Here is a 20,332-nt window from a genome sequence, read left to right on the forward strand (position 1 = left end):
AAGCACACACCGCGTGTGGGGCAGGGTACACACTGTTCCAGTTAAATGGCATGAGCTCTTATTATTTCATCAGCCTTTGTTCCTTTTCATTATACAATCCGTTACTTATGCTTCCCATTTAAATGTTGAAGGAAGTGAGAAATCATTGAAACTGTAAACATTGTGTGATTTTCCTGTGTAAGCTCTGAATCAACGCAGGGTTAATGAACTCTTCACATCAAGCTGTACATGGCTGGTGCACATCAGTAGTTTGCAATCACCAGTCTTGTCGTTCAGCCTTGTGATGCATGAGTATAGCGCTTTGCTGCCTGTGAGAATTGAGCAAAACTCATATCATTGTTCTTAAATGGAACTTCTTGTTATCTGGGTTTCTGCTGACATTGGTAAAGTGAAGAAGAAACGCTTTTAATGTTTAATGTTCACTTTTAATATGCTTTGTCTCTCACACCATGGATCATGCTAGGGAAATGAGACCAAATTTGGGCAAGGAAATTACATAAGCTAGCTGTATATCTGTGCTGTATGAAGTCATTTATTTGCTTAGAAACTAACATCTCTGTGCCATGCCAGCTCAAAAAAAACAAGATCTCCGATGCCATGAAAGCTCAGCTCAGCTCAGAAAATAACATCTACACTGATGCCAGCTCAGAACACCAACAGCTGAGACCTGTGTGTGAGATCATTGAGGTGTGTGAGATCACTGAGGTGTGTGAGATCACGGAGGTGTGTGAGATCACGGAGGTGTGTGAGATCACCGAGGTCTGTGAGATCACTGAGGTCTGTGAGATCACCGATGTTTGTGAGATCACGGAGGTGTGTGAGATCACGGAGGTGTGTGAGATCATTGAGGTCTGTGAGATCACCGATGTGTGTGAGATCACGGAGGTGTGTGAGATCACTGAGGTGTGTGAGATCACTGAGGTGTGATAGATCACCGATGTGTGTGAGATCACGGAGGTGTGTGAGATCACGGAGGTGTGTGAGATCATTGAGGTGTGTGAGGTCACTGAGGTGTGTGACATCACCAATGTGTGTGAGATCACGGAGGTGTGTGAAGTCACTGATAGCTAAATATTTAAATAAATCTTAAATCTCTCTTAAGTAGATTTAACATTTAGCTAAATATTTAAATACATCTTAAATCTCTTAACTAGATTTAACATTTAGCTAAATATTTAAATACATAACATTTAGTTAAATATTTAACTTGCCTCTAACATAACATAATTGTACCTGTGTGTGTGTCTCAGTTTGTTTGTCTAAGTGTGTGTGTGTGTGTGTCTCAGTGTGTGTTTGTGTCTCAGTGTGTATTTTGTGTATCAGCCTCCACACAAAGCCGAGCGCAGTGCGGTATACTGTAATGATGCTGCAGTCAGTCTGCCCGGACTGCACCTGAACCATCTTAAAAACACGAAGCCTCCAATAAGCTCATTTGTAAAAGTTAGTAAAGAATGGCGCTATATAATCTAAGGAAGCTGAATGTGAACTCCTAGCTGGAGCAACGAGAGAGGGAGAGAGGGGGCGGGGCAGAGAAGGAGGCGGAGACGCTGCTAGGCAACCGGCTCCTGAACATTCCACTCCGCTGAGCAGAGACCGTTAGGATTTAAAAATGCCAAAGTTCCGAGCGGCGTCAGGCGCTTCGTATAATTAACACACCGTTGCTGATATTTTAATTTTGAAGATAACCATATTTTAAATACTCAAATAGCACTGTATTAAAAACTACTTGCTTTGACCAACTAAAAGCTATGACCAGCAATTATAAGCGAGATTAAATATACATGCTTGACGCGCACTGACATTTAGGGACACACACACACAATAATAATAATAATAATAAACATGTTTTGCTTAAACGTATTGTTGAATGTCTACAGATCTTTTTTTCCTTCTTTCTTACATAACACGTGTGCAGTTTAATTCTTTTGCATCAACACGATTAAAATGGTTAACGTTTTATTTATTTATTTATTTATTTATTTATTTATTTATTTATTTTAGCTGTCTGCTCGCATGTTCCTCAGAAGGCGCTGCTTGCTGTTCATGGCGGCGCGCTGAGCTGCCTCTCCGTTTTGAAGCGCTGTGTTTAAGATATTTTCATGTTTGAACTCCTGGCTCTCTGTTAAAATGCAGTCTGTCCTGCCATCAGTTCCCCCGCATCCTGATGAAACGGGAACAACATGGATTTTTTTTTAACATTGTCAAACTTAAGCCAGGGGAAATCTTTTAGCCACTGTTGGTTGAACTTGTATTTTACTCGACTGTGAACACGCTGTAACTAACTCGAAGCTCCCTGTTCGCTTTCAATTTCTGAAACACCTGCATCGCTCATTCCCTGTGAAGACGCCGACATCTCTGAATTTGTTATTTTCCTCATCTTGGTTTGACAAACTGTCTGGAAACGAGTAGCCATCGCACTGATAAATCAGTGAAACTGGCGGGTATGGGATTTGTAGTTTTTAATGTGTGATTAACAGTGGGCAGTGGACACCAATAAACTACATTCCCAGGGTGCATTACGATTGAGCTTTGAGTTTAGAGCCGAATGTGAGGTTTTTTTTGTTTTTCTTTCCAGCTGAAAAAATAAATCACGTTTATTTTTTTATAGTCTACCTTTAGGAATGTCTAGTCGCCTACGTGCGCCTAAATTAATATGTATTTTCGCACAAGCATTTTGTTCGTCTCGTACGCAGAAACTGTTGAGATTTCATCTGTGCTACTGGACGACACAGAAGACTCTGCCCATCATCCGAAGCAAACACTGTTGTGTGAGTATATGCTGTGATTCGACCCGACATCCACCGAAAATCTCTGCGATCCACGTACCGGCCACCACTGTATTAAACTAACATGTTATTTGATCTGAACACAGCTCCGTGACAAGCGGTCGCTGCTGCCCTCTGCTGTTTACAAGAGGTAGTACAGGTAGTGAAAATCAGCAATGACATTACTACTGTTATTAATATTTATTTCTTAGCAGACATTCAGGTCGACTTACAGTTGTTACAAGTTATCACAGTACAAAGTATCACGCTATAAAACATCACATTACAGAATATCATAATACAGATAAGAGCAGATATGAAAGTACCATAAAATCAATTCAAGTAAGATCAAAATAATAAAGCACACAGTAAATTATAAGAGCAAATTCGACTAAGAGCAGCTAAACCTGATAGTAACTATTTGCTGATATGAGTCCAGTAAGAACAGGCAGTAAGCATGATAAATACAAGAGAATGATTTCAAATAAGAGCAATTACAGAAAACGTTATTATTTATACACACAGTACTCTCCTGGCTATCCTGTAAATATTCTGTTTGCTGTATTTTAAGAATGTATCTGAAATGACTATTTTTACACAGGGGTTAAGGTTATTACGAGTCATTTCAAAGGGCAACTGAGCTGATAGATAGATAGATAACAAACAGTTCTAGTAAATGACCACACGATGGCAGCATTGGATAAGGAATAGCGAGAGCTGCGTTCTGCCCGTCTCCATGACGACCGGGTTTACAGCACAGGAAGCCCCGCGACCTGACACCTCCCCATGTGAGTTTAATTATTTATTCTTAAAACCAATACTATTTTAATCCACAGCAGTGACTGATGAAACAGCCTTTGTACAGCAGTTGTCCTGCGGTGTGCAGGTCAGGGAGCGGTGTGGGTGCTGGTGTGCTGCAGAGCAGATTTCCACTCGATCATAGAAAAACAAATAAAAATGTAACTTTAAATATGCTCGTTTACGTTAGGATTTAAAAATGCGAAAGTTCCGAGCGGCGTCAGGCGCTTCGTTTAATTAACACACCGTTGCTGACATTTTAATTTTGAAGATAACCATATTTTAAATACTCAAATAGCACTGTATTAAAAAGCACTTCAGTTCCAGACCGTTTCCCAACAAATAAAAGAAGGTGCGTATTTATAATAAGTATATTTGTTATGATATTAAGAGTAAACGAATGTGCTACAGTTTGGTGTATCATGTATTTGTTTATAAAATGTTGTAGTATTTATTTATTTATTTAGTTATTTATTTATTAATATTGTATTGTTTTCACAAAGTAACATCCTTCCATTATCAGTTCACCTGCTGGTGTAATCAAATCACAAATATGAGTCAGTAATTCATACATAGACACGGGGGGGCGTGACTGTGACTAAAGGGGCAGTTCTGTAAAAAACAAAAAAAGCTAAATACATAAATGTTAACAAACACATTGTTAAAAGTCGGAGTGTAAGCGCAGCTCTGCAGCATACAATGCCAAATCAAACACGTCAATGGGCATGCAGGGCTTGCATGTTGAAAGAGCTATGCACACCGGACGCGAGCAAAAATAATGAAAACTATTGATTTAAATGGAGTAATGCACAACACAAGCGGCGCGAATGAAGCGAGCAAATACAGAAATTTGTTTTATTTGTATTTTTGCTACGCGCTGTTCGCATCGCAATGGACCAATCAGAAATAAGGTCAAAGGTAGCGGCTGTCAGACAAAGAGTGCGTTCACGAGACGCAGACTTTGCTAAGTCTGCGCAGATTCTGTAAGGATTCTGAAAATTCATTGGCTACTTGCTCCGATTCTGTGCAGAATGGCGAAAGTGTGCATGGCGTGAACGCACCCTGTCTGTCTTGCTCAGGCAACATTACCACAGAAATGAAAAATCGACATCAATTTAATTATTAAAGTCAAAAAATATAATGTTCTTTATGAGCCAGTGTCTGATAATACAATGAAAAGAAGGACGCCACATGTCAAGAAATAGCAGAACAATTGAAAATTGACGGTATGTCTATCTCTCGACGTCCGAGTCCTGCCTTGTTTCTGCCTCTAATCAGTTATTTACAGGTGTTTTTATACCCTACTCATCTCTCCCTCTCAATTAATCTGTGCCGAATGAGCATAACAGACACTTCACCTACAATAACGGTGCCATCTCATTATACAATTAGTCCATCACAAAGCTGCAAGCAAACTACAATTCCCAGAATCCCTTGCCTGTGTTTGTAGTCCCATGTGTGATGTCATAGGTCTGCCAGTCTCTGAGTTGTGATTACACAGGCATATTCTGCTGATTAGATTCCTTCTTGCTTTGACATGTTACTTTCAGTGTGCAAGTTTAGGGTGAAATTATCAACACTCCTTATATATATACCCTGTTCCAGCATCACAAAAAGTGTTTAGATTTATATGGGTCGAATATGTTTGTTTTTTGTTATGAATGCAAGTTTTTGTTTATTTTTTTCACTGCGGTTTATACGTCTCTTACTGGAAGTACTTCCTGGTGTGAGCCCCAAGTGAGGTATTAGCTTTTCAGTTTTAACACTGTGCGTACAAATTAGTCTTATTTTACTCGAGGAATTGGTTAAACAAACCTGTACTTAACAACATGTAGGCACCGGTTTCCCCTATGGGGGGGATCTTTAAATCCGTGCACCAGTCGGAATCGGAAGTTACATTGCTTGGGTTGCTTGGAGAAAAAGACACGAGAAAACAGAAAGAATATAAGGTAGAGAGAGTAAGAGAGCGGTGAGTTATTGGAATTGAATTCAGTACAACCGCTGGACACCCCGTGTGTGGTTCGGGGGTGTGTAATGTGTTCATATTATCTAGAGGACCGGGAGTTTGATGCGAGACTCGAGCAGACACAGCAGCGCATTCATTATTATTAAAGCTGCTCGCAGACTCTCCGGCGCTCTTTGAAACAGACTGAGTTCGGATCGGATTTGTATTCATGTCGGGTTAATCAGAGATGAGTATCGGCGGCTCGTCTGTAGTGCTGCAGGAGATTTGAATCGCACAGTTTGTCCCGCTCTGTGCAGCGCCGTCCCGTTTGTAACGCGGTGCATGAACTGCATTGTGCTAAACTGTCCGGTGTCCTCCTGTACTGTACGTGCATCGGCGTGCTTCATCATAATAACACAATGACCGCTCACCTGTACTGTACGTGCATCGGCGTGCTTCATCATAATAATAACACAATGACCGCTCACCTGTACTGTACGTGCATCGGCGTGCTTCATCATAATAACACAATGACCGCTCACCTGTACTGTACGTGCATCGGCGTGCTTCATCATAATAACACAATGACCGCTGCTTTCTACACGATCGCAATGTGCTGTGTGTCAACCAGGGCTACCAGATTCCCTCACGGAAAAAAAAAAACTGGGGCTTTTTTTCCTTCAATTCATTGAAGCTGTAACAACTCCTAAGCTGTTAAAATAACTGTGTATAATAACACGAGCATAACTTAAAAGTTAAACATCGGGTGTGTTTATTGCCGGTCATGACAAGTCATTGTGTTCTTTCTATTGTCACCTGACCAAAACGCATTAAAAGTACAGAAATACAGATTCGTAAATAATAATAATAATAATAATAATAATAAATAGATCAGCTTACGAGAATGTTAAGCATGTGGTATAAGACATGCACTTATCTAACCAGCACTGACATTTCTGAGTGACCCGCGTTACTGTCTGTGTATATATATATATATATATAGTGTGTGCGTGTGTATATATATATATATATATGTGTGTGTGTGTATATATATATATATATATATAGTGTGTGCGTGTGCGTGCGTGTGTGTATACAGGGGTGTGCAAGCAAAAAAAAAAAAAAAAAAGTTGTGCAAGGGACAAAACGCTCGAAAAACCACTTTTTCTTAAAAACAGCTCTGCTTTTGAGCATCTGATCCACAACTGATCCACAAACACAAAAAACATGAGCCTGAGTAAAAAGAGTTAAAGGGCCAGGGTCTCCGGCAGGATATTTAACATTGGACGGACCCTATAGAGTTAATAACCATTTTTGTTTCATGAAATGAAAGATAAAAAGTAAAAGTAATTCAGTCTAAACACACTTGTCAAAATGTAGCCCTTCTAATGTGTGTTCATGGCAAAACCAAAATAATAAAGATTGAAACTACATCAGCCCTCATGCACCAAGAGAGTCCCAGAGAAAGATGTCTCTTCTGGCCCCACACATGCTTGGGACCACCAGAAGTAAGCCAATATTCAGTAACTCTGCTGGGGTCGTGCTCCTCAAATTCAGAGCCTTAATATTCAGTAGCTCTGCTGGGGTCCTACTCCTCAAATTCAGAGCCTCAATATTCAGTAGCTCTGCTGGGGTCCTGCTCCTCAAATTCAGAGTCTCAATATTCAGTAGCTCTGCTGGGGTCCTACTCCTCAAATTCAGAGCCTCAATATTCAATAGCTCTGCTGGGGTCCTGCTCCTCAAATTCAGAGCCTCAATATTCAGTAGCTCTGCTGGGGTCCTACTCCTCAAATTCAGAGCGTCAATATTCAGTAGCTCTGCTGGGGTCCTACTCCTCAAATTCAGAGCCTCAATATTCAGTAGCTCTGCTGGGGTCCTGCTCCTCAAATTCAGAGTCTCAATATTCAGTAGCTCTGCTGGGGTCCTACTCCTCAAATTCAGAGCCTCAATATTCAGTAGCTCTGCTGGGGTCCTGCTCCTCAAATTCAGAGCCTCAATATTCAGTAGCTCTGCTGGGGTCCTACTCCTCAAATTCAGAGCCTCAATATTCAATAACTCTGCTGGGGTCCTACTCCTCAAATTCAGAGCCTCAATATTCAGTAGCTCTGCTGGGGTCCTGCTCCTCAAATTCAGAGCCTCAATATTCAGTAGCTCTGCTGGGGTCCTACTCCTCAAATTCAGAGCCTCAATATTCAGTAGCTCTGCTGGGGTCCTACTCCTCAAATTCAGAGCCTCAATATTCAGTAGCTCTGCTGGGGTCGTGCTCCTCAAATTCAGAGCCTCAATATTCAGTAGCTCTGCTGGGGTCCTACTCCTCAAATTCAGAGCCTCAATATTCAATAGCTCTGCTGGGGTCCTGCTCCTCAAATTCAGAGCCTCAATATTCAATAGCTCTGCTGGGGTCCTGCTCCTCATATTCAGAGTCTCAATATTCAGTAGCTCTGCTGGGGTCCTACTCCTCAAATTCAGAGCCTCAATATTCAGTAGCTCTGCTGGGGTCCTGCTCCTCAAATTCAGAGCCTCAATATTCAGTAGCTCTGCTGGGGTCCTACTCCTCAAATTCAGAGCCTCAATATTCAATAGCTCTGCTGGGGTCCTGCTCCTCAAATTCAGGCCTCTCACTCTCAAGAGCATCAAATCTTGTAAACTGACGACACCGTTGTTTGCATCTGTAAATTTAAATCTATAGTGTTTATCATAATATCTGCGGGAAATGCGTTATTTTTCAGAAATTGCACAAATGTGCTCTAATTACTTAGACGCAGGGTGTTTTAAAATGTTAGTAAAATGACAATACGTAGACATGCAGCTTATTTCAAGTGTCTGATTCATAAGATGCGAAACACTGAAGCATGGATTCTTTTTCACTATGCTCTGTCGGTTGCCAGCTGTAAGGTGTTTTTTTTACAGTGTGAAATCGATAAATCAGAAGTGAACATTAATAATCATATTATAGTGGCGCAATAGCTTTCTGTTAAACCTCTAACTGCACTTTAATAACTTTGGCGGGGTTTGTTGGAATTGCCCACAATGGTGAATGTTCCTCTTACGCCACCGCGTACGGTTAACGAGGTCTGGATACCTGTTTTTTCGTAAAGATTCTCTTTTCCCCCTTTACCTAACATGTTTTTTTGCTCACCGAATTGAATTTATGCACCAGACTGAGTGAGGTACACGCGGTCTGTGCTGAGGACGGGCCTTTCGAGGGTTTGGTGAAAATATATGAAACATTTCCTGAGTTATAGTAATAAAAATGATAACAGTCCAGCATTTCTTATCTTAAAATTATGTGTCATAGATTAAAAAAACAATGTATATACAATCAACCTTGTTTTACTATTTTGCTGGAATTCCTGAGATTGCACTCTTTGCATTAACGTGTCTAATACAATGTGGTGAAATGCAGCAGTCCTGTATGGAACACCTCCACACAAGAGCTCTAGTTTATAATAAATATAAAAACTGTCTTCTCAAAAAGCAAAGAAATTCATTGCAATAAACTATGTTAATGCAGCAGTTATGGTTGAACTCATCGCCACAAAAGCAAGGGAACGTGGCATTAGTGTTTTTAACCCTAACTCTCCATTCCCACCCCACACAAGCAGCCAAAGGAACCAGACAACACAAGTAACTTCAGACTGCCATCATCAGGCAAGAGGTAGAACATGCAGCTCTTTCCAGATGACACAAGACACATCCATCATCCACTGGTGCTGCAGCAATGGATATACTAGGGATGGGAAGTTTAAATGTATAAACTCTACAAAGGTGGTTAAACGTTGAATAATATGCTAGATGTATAACCGGTCACGTGACAAATTTCACCAAACGCATACTTTATTTATGTATTCATTTTAGTAATTTATCATCATATACAGCAGGCCATCGCGTATCCAACTGCTGTGGTAAGGGTGGAAATTATAAAAGGGAAGGGGTTTGGCAATTGCCTCCAAGTAGTTTTTAGAATTGGTGCAATAGAAAGATTGACACTGGGGCTGGTTTTATTCTCAACACGTCTGTTCATGCTGTAGTGGGCATGGTTCAGTCCACATGGGGTAAGAAAAGTGTTTTTTTCTGCTGTATTTTAAATAGAATTGCATCTCTAAACAAAGGAACGAGGCAAAAGCACATTTGAGGTTATTTTGAGGAACTGGACAAGAGAACTGTGGTATGTAAATAATTATGCCAAACAAAATTGCCCGACCACAAAAACACAAGTTCAATGCTTCACCATTTGAAATGAAAGCATTCAGAATTACTGTGGATGGAGTTACTGAATGCAGTAAAAAGCAAACATCCAGAATAAACAGAACGCGCTGGATGGTGACTGTGATTACGTGTAACACGATTTAAAAAAGATCATTTTTTTCAATATTCAGAGAATGCAAATGTAAATTAGTTATGTATAGGCTTTAATTTACAGGGTTTGCTGTGCAGTGATAGCTGTGCTCTGGGGTTTGTGCTGTGCAGTGATAGCTGTGCTCTGGTTTGTGCTGGGCAGTGATAGCTGTGCTCTGGGGTTTGCTGTGCAGTGATAGCTGTGCTCTGGTTTGTGCTGGGCAGTGATAGCTGTGCTCTGGGGTTTGTGCTGTGCAGTGATAGCTGTGCTCTGGTTTGTGCTGGGCAGTGATAGCTGTGCTCTGGTTTGTGCTGGGCAGTGATAGCTGTGCTCTGGGGTTTGCTGTGCAGTGATAGCTGTGCTCTGGTTTGTGCTGGGCAGTGATAGCTGTGCTCTGGGGTTTGTGCTGGGCAGTGATATCTGTGCTCTGGTTTGTGCTGGGCAGTGATAGCTGTGCTCTGGTTTGTGCTGGGCAGTGATAGCTGTGCTCTGGTTTGTGCTGGGCAGTGATAGCTGTGCTCTGGGGTTTGCTGGGCAGTGATAGCGGTGCTCTGGGGTTTGTGCTGGGCAGTGATAGCTGTGCTCTGGGGTTTGTGTTGTGCAGTGATAGCGGTGCTCTGTGGTTTGTGCTGTGCAGTGATAGTCGTGCTCTGGGGTTTGTGCTGGGCAGTGATAGCTGTGCTCTGGGGTTTGCTGTGCAGTGATAGATGTGCTCTGGTTTGTGCTGTGCAGTGATAGCAGTGCTCTGGGGTTTGCTGTGCAGTGATAGCTGTGCTCTGGGGTTTTGCTGGGCAGTGATAGCAGTGCTCTGGGGTTTGCTGTGCAGTGATAGCTGTTCTCTGGGGTTTGTGCTGGGCAGTGATAGCTGTGCTCTGGGGTTTGTGCTGTGCAGTGATAGCTGTGCTCTGGGGTTTGCTGTGCAGTGATAGCTGTTCTCTGGGGTTTGTGCTGTGCAGTGATAGCTGTGCTCTGGTTTGTGCTGTGCAGTGATAGCAGTGCTCTGGGGTTTGCTGTGCAGTGATAGCTGTGCTCTGGGGTTTTGCTGGGCAGTGATAGCAGTGCTCTGGGGTTTGCTGTGCAGTGATAGCTGTTCTCTGGGGTTTGTGCTGGGCAGTGATAGCTGTGCTCTGGGGTTTGTGCTGTGCAGTGATAGCTGTGCTCTGGGGTTTGCTGTGCAGTGATAGCTGTTCTCTGGGGTTTGTGCTGGGCAGTGATAGCTGTGCTCTGGGGTTTGCTGTGCAGTGATAGCTGTGCTCTGGTTTGTGCTGTGCAGTGATAGCTGTGCTCTGGTTTGTGCTGTGCAGTGATAGCTGTGCTCTGGGGTTTGCTGTGCAGTGATAGCTGTGCTCTGGGGTTTGTGCTTTGCAGTGATAGCTGTGCTCTGGGGTTTGCTGTGCAGTGATAGCTGTGCTCTGGTTTCTGCTGTGCAGTGATAGCAGTGCTCTGGGGTTTGCTGTGCAGTGATAGCTGTGCTCTGGGGTTTTGCTGGGCAGTGATAGCAGTGCTCTGGGGTTTGCTGTGCAGTGATAGCTGTGCTCTGGGGTTTGCTGTGCAGTGATAGCTGTGCTCTGGGTTTGTGCTGTGCAGTGATAGCTGTGCTCTGTGGTTTGTGCTGGGCAGTGATAGCTGTGCTCTGGTTTGTGCTGGGCAGTGATAGCTGTGCTCTGGGGTTTGTGCTGGGCAGTGATAGCTGTGCTCTGGGGTTTGTGCTGGGCAGTGATAGCTGTGCTCTGGTTTGTGCTGGGCAGTGATAGCTGTGCTCTGGGGTTTGCTGGGCAGTGATAGCTGTGCTCTGGGGTTTGCTGGGCAGTGATAGCTGTGCTCTGGTTTGTGCTGTGCAGTGATAGCAGTGCTCTGGGGTTTGCTGTGCAGTGATAGCTGTGCTCTGGGGTTTTGCTGGGCAGTGATAGCAGTGCTCTGGGGTTTGCTGTGCAGTGATAGCTGTGCTCTGGGGTTTGCTGGGCAGTGATAGCTGTGCTCTGGGGTTTGTGCTGGGCAGTGATAGCTGTGCTCTGGTTTGTGCTGGGCAGTGATAGCTGTGCTCTGGGGTTTGCTGTGCAGTGATAGCTGTGCTCTGGGGTTTGTGCTGGGCAGTGATAGCTGTGCTCTGGTTTGTGCTGGGCAGTGATAGCTGTGCTCTGGTTTGTGCTGGGCAGTGATAGCTGTGCTCTGGGGTTTGCTGGGCAGTGATAGCTGTGCTCTGGGGTTTGTGCTGTGCAGTGATAGCTGTGCTCTGGGGTTTGTGCTGTGCAGTGATAGCTGTCCTCTGGGGTTTGTGCTGGGCAGTGATAGCTGTGCTCTGGGGTTTGCTGGGCAGTGATAGCTGTGCTCTGGGGTTTGCTGGGCAGTGATAGCTGTGCTCTGGGGTTTGTGCTGGGCAGTGATAGCTGTGCTCTGGGGTTTGCTGGGCAGTGATATCTCTGCTCTGGGGTTTGTGCTGGGCAGTGATAGCTGTGCTCTGGGGTTTGTGCTGGGCAGTGATAGCTGTGCTTGGTTTGTGCTGGGCAGTGATAGCTGTGCTCTGGGGTTTGTGCTGGGCAGTGATAGCTGTGCTCTGGGGTTTGCTGGGCAGTGATAGCTGTGCTCTGGGGTTTGTGCTGGGCAGTGATAGCTGTGCTCTGTGGTTTGTGCTGGGCAGTGATAGCTGTGCTCTGGTTTGTGCTGGGCAGTGATAGCTGTGCTCTGGTTTGTGCTGTGCAGTGATAGCTGTGCTCTGGGGTTTGTGCTGGGCAGTGATAGCTGTGCTCTGGGGTTTGTGCTGGGCAGTGATAGCTGTGCTCAGGTTTGTGCTGGGCAGTGATAGCTGTGCTCTGGGGTTTGCTGTGCAGTGATAGCTGTGCTCTGGGGTTTGTGCTGGGCAGTGATAGCTGTGCTCAGGTTTGTGCTGTGCAGTGATAGCTGTGCTCTGGGGTTTGTGCTGGGCAGTGATAGCTGTGCTCTGGGGTTTGTGCTGGGCAGTGATAGCTGTGCTCTGGTTTGTGCTGGGCAGTGATAGCTGTGCTCTGGGGTTTGTGCTGGGCAGTGATAGCTGTGCTCTGGGGTTTGCTGGGCAGTGATAGCTGTGCTCTGGGGTTTGTGCTGGGCAGTGATAGCTGTGCTCTGGGGTTTTGCTGGGCAGTGATAGCAGTGCTCTGGGGTTTGCTGTGCAGTGATAGCTGTGCTCTGGGGTTTGCTGGGCAGTGATAGCTGTGCTCTGGGGTTTGTGCTGTGCAGTGATAGCTGTGCTCTGGGGTTTGTGCTGGGCAGTGATAGCTGTGCTCTGGTTTGTGCTGGGCAGTGATAGCTGTGCTCTGGTTTGTGCTGGGCAGTGATAGCTGTGCTCTGGGGTTTGCTGGGCAGTGATAGCTGTGCTCTGGGGTTTGTGCTGTGCAGTGATAGCTGTGCTCTGGGGTTTGTGCTGTGCAGTGATAGCTGTCCTCTGGGGTTTGTGCTGGGCAGTGATAGCTGTGCTCTGGGGTTTGTGCTGGGCAGTGATAGCTGTGCTCAGGTTTGTGCTGGGCAGTGATAGCTGTGCTCTGGGGTTTGCTGTGCAGTGATAGCTGTGCTCTGGGGTTTGTGCTGGGCAGTGATAGCTGTGCTCAGGTTTGTGCTGGGCAGTGATAGCTGTGCTCTGGGGTTTGCTGGGCAGTGATAGCTGTGCTCTGGGGTTTGTGCTGGGCAGTGATAGCTGTGCTCTGGGGTTTTGCTGTGCAGTGATAGCTGTGCTCTGGTTTGTGCTGGGCAGTGATAGCTGTGCTCTGGTTTGTGCTGGGCAGTGATAGCTGTGCTCTGGGGTTTGCTGGGCAGTGATAGCTGTGCTCTGGGGTTTGTGCTGGGCAGTGATAGCTGTGCTCTGGGGTTTGTGCTGGGCAGTGATAGCTGTGCTCTGGGGTTTGCTGTGCAGTGATAGCTGTGCTCTTGGGTTTGCTGGGCAGTGATAGCTGTGCTCTGGGGTTTGTGCTGGGCAGTGATAGCTGTGCTCTGGGGTTTGTGCTGGGCAGTGATAGCTGTGCTCTGGTTTGTGCTGGGCAGTGATAGCTGTGCTCTGGTTTGTGCTGGGCAGTGATAGCTGTGCTCTGGTTTGTGCTGGGCAGTGATAGCTGTGCTCTGGTTTGTGCTGGGCAGTGATAGCTGTTCTCTGGGGTTTGCTGTGCAGTGATAGCTGTGCTCTGGGGTTTGTGCTGTGCAGTGATAGCTGTGCTCTGTGGTTTGCTGTGCAGTGATAGCTGTGCTCTGCTTTGTGCTGTGCAGTGATAGCAGTGCTCTGGGGTTTGCTGTGCAGTGATAGCTGTGCTCTGGGGTTTGTGCTCACCAGTGATAGCAGTGCTCTGGGGTTTGTGCTGGGCAGTGATAGCTGTGCTCTGGGGTTTGTGCTGGGCAGTGATAGCTGTGCTCTGGGGTTTGCTGGGCAGTGATAGCTGTGCTCTGGTTTGTGCTGGGCAGTGATAGCTGTGCTCTGGGGTTTGTGCTGGGCAGTGATAGTGGTGCTCTGGTTTGTGCTGGGCAGTGATAGCTGTGCTCTGGGGTTTGCTGTGCAGTGATAGCTGTGCTCTGGGGTTTGTGCTGTGCAGTGATAGCTGTGCTCTGGTTTGTGCTGGGCAGTGATAGCTGTGCTCTGGGGTTTGCTGTGCAGTGATAGCTGTGCTCTGGTTTGTGCTGGGCAGTGATAGCTGTGCTCTGGGGTTTTGCTGGGCAGTGATAGCAGTGCTCTGGGGTTTGCTGTGCAGTGATAGCTGTGCTCTGGGGTTTGCTGTGCAGTGATAGCTGTGCTCTGGGGTTTGTGCTGGGCAGTGATAGCTGTGCTCTGGGGTTTGTGCTGGGCAGTGATAGCTGTGCTCTGGTTTGTGCTGGGCAGTGATAGCTGTGCTCTGTGGTTTGTGCTGGGCAGTGATAGCTGTGCTCTGGTTTGTGCTGGGCAGTGATAGCTGTGCTCTGGTTTGTGCTGGGCAGTGATAGCTGTGCTCTGGGGTTTGCTGGGCAGTGATAGCTGTGCTCTGGGGTTTGTGCTGGGCAGTGATAGCTGTGCTCTGGAGTTTGTGCTGGGCAGTGATAGCTGTGCTCTGGGATTTGCTGTGCAGTGATTGCTGTGCTCAGGTTTGTGCTGGGCAGTGATAGCTGTGCTCTGGGGTTTGCTGTGCAGTGATAGCTGTGCTCTGGTTTGTGCTGGCCAGTGATAGCTGTGCTCTGGGGTTTGCTGTGCAGTGATAGCTGTGCTCTGGTTTGTGCTGGGCAGTGATAGCTGTGCTCTGGTTTGTGCTGGGCAGTGATAGCTGTGCTCTGGGGTTTGCTGTGCAGTGATAACTGTGCTCTGGGGTTTGTGCTGGGCAGTGATAGTGGTGCTCTGGTTTGTGCTGTGCAGTGATAGCTGTGCTCTGGGGTTTGTGCTGTGCAGTGATAGCTGTGCTCTGGTTTGTGCTGGGCAGTGATAGCTGTGCTCTGGGGTTTGCTGTGCAGTGATAGCTGTGCTCTGGTTTGTGCTGGGCAGTGATAGCTGTGCTCTGGGGTTTGCTGTGCAGTGATAGCTGTGCTCTGGGGTTTGTGCTGTGCAGTGATAGCTGTGCTCTGGTTTGTGCTGGGCAGTGATAGCTGTGCTCTGGGGTTTGCTGTGCAGTGATAGCTGTGCTCTGGTTTGTGCTGGGCAGTGATAGCGGTGCTCTGGGGTTTTGCTGGGCAGTGATAGCAGTGCTCTGGGGTTTGCTGTGCAGTGATAGCTGTGCTCTGGGGTTTGCTGTGCAGTGATAGCTGTGCTCTGGGGTTTGTGCTGGGCAGTGATAGCTGTGCTCTGGGGTTTGTGCTGGGCAGTGATAGCTGTGCTCTGGTTTGTGCTGGGCAGTGATAGCTGTGCTCTGGGGTTTGTGCTGTGCAGTGATAGCTGTGCTCTGGGGTTTGTGCTGGGCAGTGATAGCTGTGCTCTGGTTTGTGCTGGGCAGTGATAGCTGTGCTCTGGTTTGTGCTGGGCAGTGATAGCTGTGCTCTGGGGTTTGCTGGGCAGTGATAGCTGTGCTCTGGGGTTTGTGCTGGGCAGTGATAGCTGTGCTCTGGAGTTTGTGCTGGGCAGTGATAGCTGTGCTCTGGGATTTGCTGTGCAGTGATTGCTGTGCTCAGGTTTGTGCTGAGCAGTGATAGCTGTGCTCTGGGGTTTGCTGTGCAGTGATAGCTGTGCTCTGGTTTGTGCTGGGCAGTGATAGCTGTGCTCTGGTTTGTGCTGGGCAGTGATAGCTGTGCTCTGGGGTTTGCTGTGCAGTGATAGCTGTGCTCTGGGGTTTGCTGTGCAGTGATAGCTGTGCTCTGGGGTTTGTGCTGGGCAGTGATAGTGGTGCTCTGGTTTGTGCTGTGCAGTGATAGCTGTGCTCTGGGGTTTGTGCTGTGCAGTGATAGCTGTGCTCTGGTTTGTGCTGGGCAGTGATAGCTGTGCTCTGGGGTTTGCTGTGCAGTGATAGCTGTGCTCTGGTTTGTGCTGGGCAGTGATAGCTGTGCTCTGGGGTTTGCTGTGCAGTGATTGCGGTGCTCTGGGGTTTGTGCTGGGCAGTGATAGCTGTGCTCTGGGGTTTGTGCTGGGCAGTGATAGCTGTGCTCTGGTTTGTGCTGTGCAGTGATAGCTGTGCTCTGGGGTTTGCTGTGCAGTGATAGCTGTGCTCTGGGGTTTGTGCTGGGCAGTGATAGCTGTGCTCTGGGGTTTGTGCTGGGCAGTGATAGCTGTGCTCTGGGGTTTGTGCTGTGCAGTGATAGCTGTGCTCTGGGGTTTGTGCTGTGCAGTGATAGCTGTGCTCTAGGGTTTGTGCTGTGCAGTGATAGCTGTGCTCTGGGGTTTGTGCTGGGCAGTGATAGCTGTGCTCTGGGGTTTGTGCTGGGCAGTGATAGCTGTGCTCTGGTTTGTGCTGGGCAGTGATAGCTGTGCTCTGGGGTTTGCTGTGCAGTGATAGCTGTGCTCTGGTTTGTGCTGTGCAGTGATAGCTGTGCTCTGGTTTGTGCTGTGCAGTGATAGCTGTGCTCTGGGCTTTCAGCAGATTCAAGACTTCCACAATCCTCACACCAATTAATCAATTCAACACTTACACAATCCAATTAAACAGTTTTATAATATTAATATTGCTGTTTTAAAGCCACAGTTGTTATAGAAATGTATAGGTTTAATCAATGTAAATATTTAAATTCAATTGCTTAAAATCAAAAACAGTATTGTTTCCAAGTATGAAACAGCAAACCATGTATAATAGAAGGTTACATTTTTGTAACTAGTTTCTTAAAGTCTTTCATTTTTTATTTTCATGACAAGTTATAGAGTAAAAAAAAGTTTGGTGTTATTGCAAAGAATGAGTAGACCTGTTTAAAATTTTAAAACACTTGTAATTTTTCGATTTTCCTCCTTTTTGAGTTTTGAATGAATCATGTAAATCGAGCTAAATCTGTAAATTTCTTGTAATTTTTGCAAAAAATTGAGAAGGGTTCTAGAATTATTCTGGTATTTTAAAGGGTTTTTATCTCATTGTATTCTAGTAGTGTACTGCCCTGTAACACATGTAAGTCTCTTTGGATAAAGTCTGCCTAATAATAATAATAATAATAATAATAATAATAATAATAATAATAATAACCAGGCTACGGTAATGATCAATGTCCCACAACATGGCGTCTTCCAGACTGCTCTCACAAACGCAGTAATGATGCGGCCAGTATGTACATTATTTACTATTAAAATGTGCATTGTTTCAAAGAGATCCCTGTGCTCAGCGTTCCTGCCTAACTCTTTTTCTCTTTTCCTCTTCATGCTGCCACCCTGCTGTCCTGCTGTCCTCCTTTAACAACAGGTAAGTAAACTGGCCTTTATATTTTACTTTTCACAGGTATTCTATAAAGACTAACATATTATACATGTGCACTTAACCCTTTAAGGACTTCATTTTTTTGACTTACTGGGACACCATACTGCCGTGCAAGTTGGAAACGCATATCATTGCATTAGGGAGGGATTGGATTTCACTCTCTGATCTCTTATTTTTTTGCGTGACATCACTGAGACACGCATTTATGTTTTAAACGGGGGGTCAAATGATAAGAATCTTTGAATCTGATCGAACCTAAGCCAGTTCAGGTCCAAGTTGTAAGTGTAAACAGCGATAAGAGAACAGATCGTAATACTTCATTTCATTTTCTGTTTTCAGGACTGCCTTATCCTGGTGAAAGCAAAGTTAGAAAGATGGAGTCTGTTTACATTAAACAGGAGGAGTTTCTGGAATTGGTACCTGTCTGCATTAAACAGGAGATGCCTGAACTGGAGCCTGTCCACATGAAAGAAGAGACTGAACTAGAGCCTGTCCACATTAAAGAAGAGACTGAACTGGAGCCTGTCCACATTAAAGAAGAGACTGAACTGGAGCCTGTCCACATTAAAGAAGAGACTGAACTGGAGCCTGTCCACATTAAAGAAGAGACTGAACTGGAGCCTGTCCACATTAAAGAAGAGACTGAACTGGAGCCTGTCCACATTAAAGAGGAAGAGACTGAACTGGAGCCTGTCCACATTAAAGAGGAAGAGACTGAACTGGAGCCTGTCCACATTAAAGAGGAAGAGACTGAACTGGAGCCTGTCCACTTTAAAGAAGAGACTGAATTGCAGCCTGTCCACATTGAACAGTCTGTTGATTTGTTGTGTAAGGATTCAGAAAACATATCCCGGCCAAAGATATCACATCATTGTTCTGAATGTTGGAAGAGCTTCAGTCGATTAGGAAACCTAAAAACACACCAGCGAATTCACACTGGAGAGGCGCTGCATCACTGTCCTAAATATGGGGAGAGTTTCAGTCAGTTAGGAAACCTAAAAACACAGCAGCGAATTCACTCTGGAGAGAAGCCGTATCACTGTTCTGAATGTGGGAAGAGCTTCATTAAGTTAGGAAACCTAAAAAGACACCAGCGAACTCACACTGGAGAGAAGCCATATCACTGTACTGAATGTTGGAAGAGCTTCAGTCATTCAGGTCACCTAAAAACACACCAGCGAACTCACTCTGGAGAGAAGCCGTATCACTGTACTGAATGTTGGAAGAGCTTCATTAAGTTAGGAAACCTAAAAAGACACCAGCGAACTCACACTGGAGAGAAGCCGTATCACTGTTCTGACTGCGGGGAGAGTTTCAGTCAATTAGGTCACCTAAAAACACACCAGCGAATTCACACTGGAGAGAAGCCGTATCACTGTACTGAATGTTGGAAGAGCTTCAGTCATTCAGGTCACCTAAAAACACACCAGCGAACTCACACTGGAGAGAAGCCGTATCACTGTGTTGAATGTGGGGACAGCTTCAGTCGGTTAGAAAACCTAAAAAGACACCAACGAATTCATACTGGAGAGAAGCCATATCACTGTACTGAATGTGGAAAGAACTTTAGTTGCTTAAAAAGCCTACAACTACACCAACGAATTCACACTGGAGAGAAGCCATATTACTGTAATGAATGTGGGAAAAGCTTCACTGAATCAGGACAACTAAAAACACACCAACGAATTCACACTGGAGAGAAGCCGTATCACTGTACTGAATGTGGGGAGAGCTTCACTGAATCAGGAACCCTAAAAACACACCAACGAATTCACACTGGAGAGAAGCCATATCGCTGTACCGAATGTGGGAAGAGCTTCAGACAGTCAAGCACCCTAAAACGACACCTGCAAATTCACACTGAAGCCAGCCTCCCTCCCTCCCAGTCCCTCACCTCTCCACCCTACATGTTTGAGTGTGTGGAGAGCTGACTAATTCATTCTCTCTCTCTCTCATCCTGCAGTAAATGAAGGGGGTCCCCAGGAGTGAGAGCTAGCTTGAATCCACAGACACAGAGAAGGGGATCGTGTCAAACTGAAGCAGACAGATCCATTCTTTCAGAGTGAACTGTAGAGCCCTGGGATTCAGCTCCACTCCTGCCCCTGAATTGGAAATGAATCTCACTCATCATGCTGTGAGGATTTATGACAGTTTCAGGGTCATTCTACTTAGAAGGGAGACATTGGAAATATATGCCAAGCTTTTTCTCTGAACACTATATATGTTTGATGCAACACATTAAGCTGCCAGTAGCATATATAAAGCTCTATATATCATTAATTTTTTTTTTGTATCTTGACTTTTCGTAGTTTTTTTGTGACTTTGTAGACCTAGCCGTGATGTATTAAAGTAATTTTCATTCCTGTAACTTCGTTTCATCCTTTCTGCGGTAGTTTAATTATGAATGTTTGTTTCAAACTACTTTTGTATACAAATGCTTACCCTTCATGTGTTATCATTTTTTTTCCTGATTTAAGACTTCGGATTGTGCCTGTTGTTTTACGCATGCCTCCCACTGGTGTAGATTCAACTCGTTGTTCATATGTATGTGAAACTTCCTGTTTAAGAGTTTCAGGGCTTTGAGTTACTTTTAAAATAAAGCACCTTAAAATATAAAAGAAAGCAAAAAATGTGTTAATAGTATGTTAAATAACAATGGCAATAAATACATTTGGTTTTCCTT

General features: G+C 45.3%; 1 protein-coding gene across 4 annotated transcripts; it reads left to right on the forward strand.

Annotated features, from left to right (window-relative positions):
* The first annotated feature begins 2,739 nt into the window (after positions 1-2,739).
* LOC131722743 (zinc finger protein OZF-like) lies at positions 2,740-20,017 on the forward strand. 4 transcript variants are annotated; one of them, XM_059015791.1, is made up of 2 exons: positions 2,740-2,768; positions 17,989-20,017. In XM_059015791.1, the coding sequence occupies exon 2, from the start codon at positions 18,024-18,026 to the stop codon at positions 19,578-19,580; it is 1,557 nt and encodes a 518-aa protein (XP_058871774.1). In that variant the 5' UTR covers positions 2,740-2,768; positions 17,989-18,023; the 3' UTR covers positions 19,581-20,017. The 4 variants fall into 4 exon arrangements, with proteins under 4 accessions (XP_058871774.1, XP_058871770.1, XP_058871772.1 ...); XM_059015787.1 differs by lacking the exon at positions 2,740-2,768 and adding an exon at positions 5,403-5,532; XM_059015789.1 differs by lacking the exon at positions 2,740-2,768 and adding an exon at positions 5,403-5,512.
* The last annotated feature ends 315 nt before the right edge of the window (positions 20,018-20,332 follow it).

This window comes from Acipenser ruthenus, chromosome 51, assembly GCF_902713425.1.
Source record: "Acipenser ruthenus chromosome 51, fAciRut3.2 maternal haplotype, whole genome shotgun sequence".
NCBI classification, from domain to species: domain Eukaryota; kingdom Metazoa; phylum Chordata; class Actinopteri; order Acipenseriformes; family Acipenseridae; genus Acipenser; species Acipenser ruthenus.

Excerpts from the sequence above, each read along its gene's own strand:
- LOC131722743 (XM_059015791.1), top strand. The coding sequence starts at position 18,024 with ATGGAGTCTGTTTACATTAAACAGGAGGAGTTTCTGGAATTGGTACCT.